This window comes from Ctenocephalides felis, unplaced genomic scaffold, assembly GCF_003426905.1.
Source record: "Ctenocephalides felis isolate EL2017-DRISC unplaced genomic scaffold, ASM342690v1 CF-g0.4_SCAFFOLD_00845, whole genome shotgun sequence".
Classification (NCBI taxonomy): Eukaryota; Metazoa; Arthropoda; class Insecta; order Siphonaptera; family Pulicidae; genus Ctenocephalides; species Ctenocephalides felis.
In genome coordinates, this window is record NW_020536999.1 from 24,821,540 (window position 1) to 24,831,673 (window position 10,134).

Genomic DNA, 10,134 nt, shown 5'->3' on the forward strand with positions numbered 1-10,134 from the left:
ATTCTTATAGGAATCCTTTTAGAGATTGGATTCATATAGGAATTCGATTTTAGAAATTATAAATACTTTTTATAATATTCAAATAAACCTAATGGCGAGTGCTGCCAACTTCAAGTTAAACAAGAAATATTTTTATAAACAAAATTAGAACAAATAAAAAATTACCTACTTGTGAATTTAATAAGGTAGATATATCATTTAATTATTCAATAAAGTGGTGACTAAAAATAATACATAAATTAAAATAATTAATAATAATATATTTTTGTATAAAGCACTTGCTTTGTAAAATTTAATTTAAAACACTTTCACAAATCACTTTGATTTTAAATGCAAACAAAGTCTATTTATACTTGTTACAATTAAATTATTAAATTAATATTTTTGGTTTAATACTGTATTAAATGTAATTAAACAATTAATATTAGTTTTTTTAATTAAAAGGAAAACTGAAACGTGAACATTGCTAACTTCGTGTCAAACATGAAACAATAAATTACAAAATGTCGGGCGGTTGCCATTTTGTTAATTGAACGGTTGATAAATAAATAATAATTATATTATATATATATGCGTGTAATAACGTTTATTCCATAAACATTTTCCACGCATCTCAAAATGTTTAAAAAAAAGACTTAAAAAAGTGATTTGATTACTGCAGTGGAATTCCATCAATTAAAGCCGAACTCGTTTTATATATACACATATACAAATTTACAAATGTCCAATGTGCGCATGTATATATAAATATATATTATTAATCAACAGATACATCTAAAACTCACCTGTTGAGATTTCAATACTCCAATATGAAGTTTAGTGTACGATCAGACGTGGGATTGGTAACAAGTGGTTATTTTGTTCTTTGTATAGAAAAAAGGTATGTTAAAATTATTTTTTTAAGTTATTTATTATATTAAAGTGTTGCAAATACGTTAATATATTATATGGATATAATTTAGACAATAAATTAATTGTCTAAACTATATTTAATTATTGATACTATTTGCATTTGTTAACCAACTGATGGTTGTTGATTTGATGATATGGTTTGGAGTAAATATTATATTATTAATTATTATTAGTAGTATATAACTACATAACCATTAACTTAAAAACGAAAACTCTTAAGCAGATGAAAGAATTTGATTTTTTTTTCATCTGAATAATTAAATAATAAATATTAAATAAATATAAATTTTATTTTACTTAGCTCTTTAAAAATCGTTAGAAATGTTCTACTTTTCCTATTTCAATTTATGATTATAACGCGTTTAAATATTTTCAGTTTCAATTAAAATTTTAAAGTATATCGAGTTGCCCAAGAGCATTATAATGTTAGACAAAATTGTGTAATATTATATTTTGTACAAATTTTCCAAATATCTCATTTATATTAATCAAATGGTTTAATATCTGCATAGGATATAAAAACTAAGTGCACTTTTAATGGATCCAGATATTTTTTCAAAATTTAATTGCGATTTTTAAGTATTCCGAGTTGCTCTAGAATTTTGTGTTGATAGAGAAAATTAAATATTATTTAATTTTGTACAAGAACTATAAGTATTTGATAAATATTAGACTAATGGATTAAAAGTTATAAGAGATTTGCTACATAAATTGCATTCCAATTTGGAATTAAAGTTCTCTAAGTTTTGTTACTATTTTGAAGTATACTTAGTTGCTGTTTAAATTTTCTAAACATTATTTTCTATTTTCTAATTTTCTAAACATTTTATTACTACCATTATGGTATAATTTTAGATAAACGGTTCAAAATTATGAGATAAATAAATTAAATTGTTATAAATGTGTTGTATAACTCTATGCCATACTTTATCAATACAAATTAATACAAATTTACACAATTCAAATATTAACTACAAATTACTACAAATTAATATATTATTAATAATATTAACTACAAATTAATCAGTGCAGTAATAAAGAATTAAAAATTAATTAATAATCAATACAATCACTTACTCTTGATAAAACATTAAAGTACGATGACTTTTATACCCGATATCAAGATATATATCGTTTATATTAATAGATTTTTATATTTTGATATAAAATATGTGTCACTGTTTCACAGATTTTAATATTTCATTAATATTTTTTTTATACACACCCATTATCTAATCTTGCCCGTAAAAAATGATACAAATATTCTATTATCAATTTAAATTTTGATATTGAGATATTAGTTGTATTGGTCAAAGTATTTAATATAATTATTCGAAAGTTACAAGATGTATAATAAATAAAAATGAATAAATGATAAATTTTCCTGATTTCTATTACCATTTTTTTTAATGAAATACGTTGCTGTAAGTCTTTATAATATTAAACAAAATTGTAAATTTTATACAATCTTGTACAAATCTTATGGTAATATTTTTTTTCTTATTTTGAATTCAACTAAATAAATATATAAGTAAGTTGTTGATTCGCAAGGAGTAAGGAGACTTAGTCCAGTGGTTTCCAACATTTTCGTATTGCCCTTTAACAATCTATTTTTATAAATACTCAACTGATATTATAATTCATTTATCAGGCTACAAATTAATATAAATATATTTATATATTATATATTTAGTTATTAATTTTTTTTAATTATTAAATTAATTATTAAAATTAATTAATAAATATATTTATATATTATTATATTTATATATAATTATAATTATGCCGAAATATACATAAAAATAATTATTTATTTTTCGGAAATAGTATTTTGAAAGCAACAGTACCTTCCATGCCCCACGGATCTTAGATTTTCAATTTCGATTTTAAAGAATACCAAGTTGCTCTAAGACATTTATATGTTAGACAATGTTACAGATTTTTAAATTTTGTATCAATTTGTCAAACATTATATGTATTTTAACAGAAACATTTAAAAGATACAAAACAACAAAAATAAATTGATACTTAAGTGTGGACGAAATTTAGTTTAGGTAATATAATATTTAACAATATTATAGATTGTCTAATATTCTACAAAGAGACAAACGATTTGAATGTTGCCAATTTAGTTTATATACCTATATATATTTATGTGTGAATTCTTTCTTATTTGATCTCAATAAAATGTCGAGAAACTTGATATAATTACTACAAACCAATTATAGTACTTTCATAAAAGAAACTGTAGTAACATTTATAACAGTAACACTAATAATATTTTACTTCTATAAAAATATGTTTACAGTTACTCTGCTGTCATGCATCGAAACGCACCGAAAAAACGGTTTGTTTATATACTTTGATTATAAATAATAAATAAAAGAAAATAAATATAAGAAAAAACAAATTATTAATCCATCAGGATTCAGAAATAATGCTATTAACTTCTAAAAAATTAAAACAAATGTTAGATTTATTTATATTATTATAATTAACATCTAATTTTTCAATTTGTTATATCTCTTCTATCTGTTATACCGTTTTCAAATACAATATTATAACCATTTTTATAGAATTAAATAATCTACAACATTGTCTTCTAACAAAATATCCTAGAACATTTCTAAATATTATTTTCCATGATTTTATGTAATTCCCAACGAATCATTTTATTATTTTTTGTTATAAATATATGTTAATTTGAAACACACGCGTTAACATAAATCAGCAGATAATCGCTTAAAGTACAAAGTATATATATATATATATATATATATATATATAAATATTGTATATATATATATATATATAAATATTGTGATGCTAAAAAGATATCGATCTGGCATGGGTATTAAATCGAAACAACAAATTGAGATAAAATACTGGGTTGTTATCAAAGGATTTATAAACTTGTGTTCATTATATATATATATATATATATATATATATATATATATATATAATTTTTCACACTAAGAACACTTTTTTCTAAAAAAATCATTTTTTCATTTATAATTATTTCAAAGTTTCGCAAAGACGAAATATCTCTTTTAGAAGTACCATTTTTAGAAATGTTAAAATTGAATGAATTCCACTTTAACTTTAAAAGCTTGAAATTGAAAAAATACTCAATAAAAATTTAATTATACTATCACTATAAAATTATAATTGATAATACTTTAAGATGTGTATGGTTTAAATTTAACGACTAGAAATTCCAAATTAGGTAGATTATTCGTAAAATAAAAGTTAAACTGTTTGTAAAATTTATGGAAAAATGTTTGTATTTTTTATGCCTATTCTTGAATTTTTGTTTACTTAAACTATCCAGAAAAGCATAATTATAAAATGTTATTCATTCATACATACAATTATTGAATAAAGCTAAATGTTTAAAAATTTATTTAATCCTTGAATCTTTCAATGCATATTAGAAATATGTTCAGAAATTATAATTCAAATAAAAAGCACGATAACGAATATTAATATAAAATTGTTGAATATAATTATATTTCTAAAACTAAAAATATTAAAAGGAAAACCATAATTAAAGCAAAAAAAAAGAAACACGTATTGACCAGAAAGTCATGTCAATAGTCAAGTCAGAGAAAAGGGATTATTATTTTGATCTCAATAGTAAATTTAAATTATATTTTAATATGTTTTTTTATAAATAAATCTCTATTATTTGTTGGTTCTTATATATTTTTTTTATCTTTGCTTCAAAAATGAGTCAACCAAACAGCATCTTTCTTTGATTTGTGCTGAGGTAAAAGAAAAACATTCATAAAGTTCAGTATTTCAATTTTAATTATTCATGAAACAAAACTCAATCTGTACCTTAATTTCTTAATAGTCTCGTGATCTAATAATACTGGCTCTAGTATAACTCGAGTCATATCAGAATTTGTTGTAAAAATAATTAATCACTTCTCCATATACATCGTTCCCTCATATATCATTTCATTGCCTCCTTTCTGTTATTAAATATGCATTTGCATGCTTAATTCAAAGTATTTTAACATCTACCTTGAACTTCCAATTAAGAATGCATATCTTCGAATTAAATTTAAATTATAATGAATACAAACATTGTGTATTTAAATAATTCTATAATTTGGGAACTTGCTGATTAATATTTTGAAAAGTCATTGGACTCTATAATAATAGAATATATATATATATATATATATATAAATATATATATTACTTACATTACTTATTTATTTCTTTTACAGGTTGAACAAAAAAGTCAACAAACATGTCACTCGACGAGGTATGAATTTGCAATTTATAAGTTTATTTCTTTTGTCACAATTACACTAATATACTGATATACTTTAGGGTTAAAGATAATTATTATATTTGTGTAATTAAATATTCATGTAAATTAAAAATTTCGTGTAAATAAATATTTATGTAAATTAAAAATGATCAATTTGATCAAATTAGTAAAATACTTCATTTACACTAAATGAATGTTTGAAATCAATATATAATTTAGTATACTTAGTGTATCATTTTATTGATCAGATCAGATTCTAGTATCTGGAATTGTTTATGTGCAATAATAGACGCAATTGTTTTGTCAAAACCATTTTAGAACTCATTTAATATCTTGCATGCACATATTGTTTAATGAAATATTTTATTCTATCCATTCTATTGTCTAATTGGATTAATTTATATTATTTTAGCGCTTCAATGATGCTGCTGAACGTGTGAAGAAATTCACGAGCAGACCCACAGATCAAGAATTACTGGAATTATACGCTTTGTTTAAACAAGCCACAGTTGGAGACAATAACACTAGTTAGTAAAAGAAAATTTGACATATATTATTCCATTAAGATCATCGTTTGTTTCAAATTCAGCAATATTCATTCCACCTTATCTCATTGGTTATTGTATACATTCTAGTTTGAAATAAGCCATTGCGCCTTAAAAAATTTTTGTATCGTATCAGATGTAACAATTGTAATACTTGATACAATCAAGTAACAATTTTTTAAATCAATGCAGCGTTTTTTTAAAAACGACGACAAAAAGTCAAACTTTGTCTCACATACTCGCATAATTTTCCCAAGTTTCGTGTTAAACGATTCAGTATGACTTCAAAGACCAAGGGAAAGCATAGTATTAGCAAATCGAAAACAAACTTTTGCATTACAAAGTTAATAATTATATTTTCTTATATTTTTCCAGGTAAACCAGGTATGTTTGACCTGAAAGCCAAAGCCAAGTGGCAGTACTGGTCAGAGAAAAAAGGGATGAGTTCGGAGGCTGCCAAAGAAGCCTATGTTACATTAGTAACCGAATTGGAGCAGAAGTACAAATGATTCTAATTAAAGAAAATTAATAAATAGATTAAATATATTTTTGTATCATCACAAAATCGTAATATATAATTAATTAAAACTATTATTGTACTTTATCTATACTTCTGTTTTTTATAAACTAAATTTTACAAAAAAATATATAAAAATCGTTTTCTTCGGAAGAAACAAAGTTTCTTAGACCATTGCATAACCGTAGTTGCCATTTCTTTAATTATTGTTTTGATCAATTAATTGATCAGATCAGATTCTATAGAATCTGAAATATGTAATTGCAAACTTGAAGTAAAATTTACTATGAATATAGACTTGTAAAAGACATGATGAAGAATAGAATTCAGAATTTTGTATTATGAGTGAAACGAATCTTTAAATACATTTAAATTATTGTTTAGATCAATTCAGATTCTAAATATGTAATTGTAAACTTGAACTAAAATTAACTATGAATATCTTTTTGTAAAACACATGATGAAGAATATAAATCAGAATTTTGCATCATGAATGGAACGAATCTTAATTACATTTAAATTGCATAGTAATACTATTACTACACCTAAGCCTAACCTTTCAATTTACCCAGAAATATTTAGCAATGGAATCTTCAGTCAATATTAGGTTGTCAAATATCTCCCTTCCGCTTTTTTTATATATATTCACATATAAAAAAGCGGAAGGAAGATATTTGACAACCTAATATAGTAGTCACTAAAACAAACGTTTATGTAATCGAACAAAAACCAATAGCACCAATATCACCAAGATCAGATTGTCAAAGAGGAATTCAATCCTGAATATTAATGTTCAGTGTAAATAAATATACTATTTTTATAGATTGTATATGAAAATATGATTGCAGATATTAAATAAATAAATCACAAGATTGAATCAATGACAGTTTGATTCTTATAAGAAAGTCCTCATACAATAGAAAACATGATATTGGTTTCCAATTGGAATGCTCTGATTGGCCCGACCGGACGTCCTTAAACCAATAAGAATTAGGTTTTTTCCTTGTTCACTTAAAATTAATAACGACTAGTGGTGTATGGCATCGTGCTTTAAGACAAATTGCTGGAACTTCCCGTACCGAAGTTGTTATAAATTCTGTAATATCGTCTAATATTTAAAAGAATTATATAAACTGATTTGCAAAGTTTATATTATTCACTTAAACTATATATATATATATATATAAGTGAGCTTTAGAACTTCAACCAGAATTAAAATTGAAATCTCAATTATTTTCGAAAAAAATAATAATAAATAAAAAAGAAATGAAATGAAATTTTTTCCAAAAGCAATTATTTTGTCAACACAAACAGAAAGTTTTTTGAATCATTCAAATCGGATGCTTATTTCTCTTAAAAACTGCCATTTGTTTTACATTTAGATATCTTCTAAATGGCTGGACCTGCCTTTGCCAAAAACTAATCACCTTTTCTCCCAATCATTACAAATTGAATGTTTTTTAGATGATTCAAATCGGATGCTACGTTATCTTAAAAACTCGATTTCTATCTTCTGCACTCTTTGCTCCGTATCTCCGTAACGGCTAGACCTGCCTTTGCCAAAAACTAATTAGCACATCACCCTATCAATAGGAATCGAATGTTTTTTGAACCATTCAAATCGGTTGATCCGTGCGCCCGAAAACGTGGACGAAAAATGCGGACATACAAAACACACACACATCCATTTTTTCTTAGGTATGCCAAAATGTTCAGAAACCTTCAAAACGTGTAAAAATGCAAAAATTTACATTTTCGATTTTCGGCCCGTTACTATAACTACCCTACGGGAAGTTATAATAACGTAATACGTAATATAATATTCATGTGTATTTAATTTCAGCTGCATAAAATATTGTTACTTATCATATGAATAATATCCATCTAGCATAATTTGTTTCTACAATAACTATATAGTTGATGTGATTAATATATAAATAATCCCACATTGTGATTAATATATAAATAATCCCACACCATTCAATATAATCATTTCCAAAACAGTGTTCACAATATTCCAATTAAAATCTAATCCAAACATTATCGCGGAATGTTTAATAAAGCATTAACAGACACTACAAATAAGGGGCCTTTCGTTTGCAATCAACCTTAAATTGTTTGAACAAGACCTTGAGTAAGCACAAACTTAAGCAAAACATGTATCATTTATATCGGGGGTAGTCGCTTTATTAAATTTCTACCACCCGACGGGGCCCCCCACGCCCAACAAATCTCAAGGGTAATAATATAGTTTGTTACTTGTTGCTAATTACAAATATGAATACACAATGAGTGAATGAAGGGGCTCCAGGAGGAATATTTTGATTAGGTATTGTTCAAACATTGACACACACTAATATATATATATATATATATATATATATATATATATATATATATATATATATATATATTGCAAAATTTAGTTCCATTACCAGACCACTGTTAATCTAACAATGAATAAATATTGTTATTCACTTTCCAAAGATTCAATCAATTCCTCCCACGACTCGTTATAGATGCCAGCACTGCTTATATCAGAAATCTAGAAAATTATATTTATATTCAAATTTAAATTAATAAAAACAAATCGTGTTTTTTTTTTCAAAATTCGTGCTTTTTTCATATACTCAACAAACAGTTTTTAGTATATTATTAAGGGGGTCTTCTACCTTGTGGCCTCGTATTAGATACTGTTTTTAAAGAATGAATCGTAGGGAAACCAATAATAGAATCAAAGTGCGATTTTTTGCATTTTACTTGTTTCTTTCTACACTTTTAACTGAAATTTTACTGTCTCTCATTTAAATCTTGAACACGACTTTGACTCACAAAAAATGTATACCAAAATATTGAGAGTCCATAACCGCTGGACCTGCCTTCCCAAAATTTTTAATCAGTTCTTTATCTTGTCAATACAAGTAAAATGTTTTTTGAATTATTAAAATCGGACGCTCCCATCTCTTAAAAACGGAGTTACCGTTTTTGGCACTTTTTGTCCCGTATCTTCAGAACGGCTGGACCTGCCCTCGCTAAAAACTAATCAGCAGGTCTCCTTATCAATACGACTTAAATGTTTTTTGAATTATTTAAGTCGGTTGATCGGTGTTCCCAAAATCGTCGACGAAAATTTGTGTTCGCACACGGACACACATATTTATATACATATATATATACATACACATGCCGGGGCCATAAAGTACCCTTTTAATATTATATTTCTAGTACCTTTTAGGCCACAAACAGGCAAAAAATCTATTTTTTTTAACCAAGAAGGTAGAAGACCCTCTTAATTAATGGGCACAATTAACATTGTGCTCTCAAGAAATTAAAATTTTTATTTTCTTTGAAATTGAAATTAAAAAAGCTTGTAGTATATGGTGAATAATGAGATAGATCACTTATAACTTATTACCTGTTTGAAGCATACGCAATATAAGTCCAGATTTTCTTTGGAAATGTCTTCTGAATCACTAAGTTCTGATCTTTTAGAATGCTTCATGAAATTTGCAGCAGATTCCACATTGGCAGTTGATTCAAAAATCTAAACATAAATATTTAGATAAAATAAATATTTAGATAAATGAACTATTCTCATATTCAATCAATATATGTACACACACCTTTTATATATATATATATATATATATATATAAATTTTTCTAATCTTTATTTATGGCTTCTATGTATTATATTATGTATTATTGTAATTTTATTATTAAGCCCTTCTGAAGCTACTCCGTGAGTTATGTAATAAAATATATAATAAAGACATTATTAGAACTTTATAAACAAATGCTCACCTTGTAATTAAATAAGGTTTGTCCAATAAATCCATTTGCACAAATCTGTGTATCACAAGCTAATCCTTT

At 24.9% G+C, this 10,134-nt stretch overlaps 1 protein-coding gene across 1 annotated transcript; it reads left to right on the forward strand.

Moving 5' to 3' along the window:
* Window positions 1-749: 749 nt before the first annotated feature.
* Window positions 750-6,254, forward strand: LOC113363371 (acyl-CoA-binding protein homolog). Its single transcript, XM_026605863.1, has 4 exons — window positions 750-880; window positions 5,154-5,191; window positions 5,613-5,727; window positions 6,121-6,254. Exons 2-4 carry the CDS (start codon window positions 5,177-5,179, stop codon window positions 6,252-6,254), a joined length of 264 nt encoding a protein of 87 aa, XP_026461648.1. The 5' UTR covers window positions 750-880; window positions 5,154-5,176.
* Window positions 6,255-10,134: the final 3,880 nt, after the last annotated feature.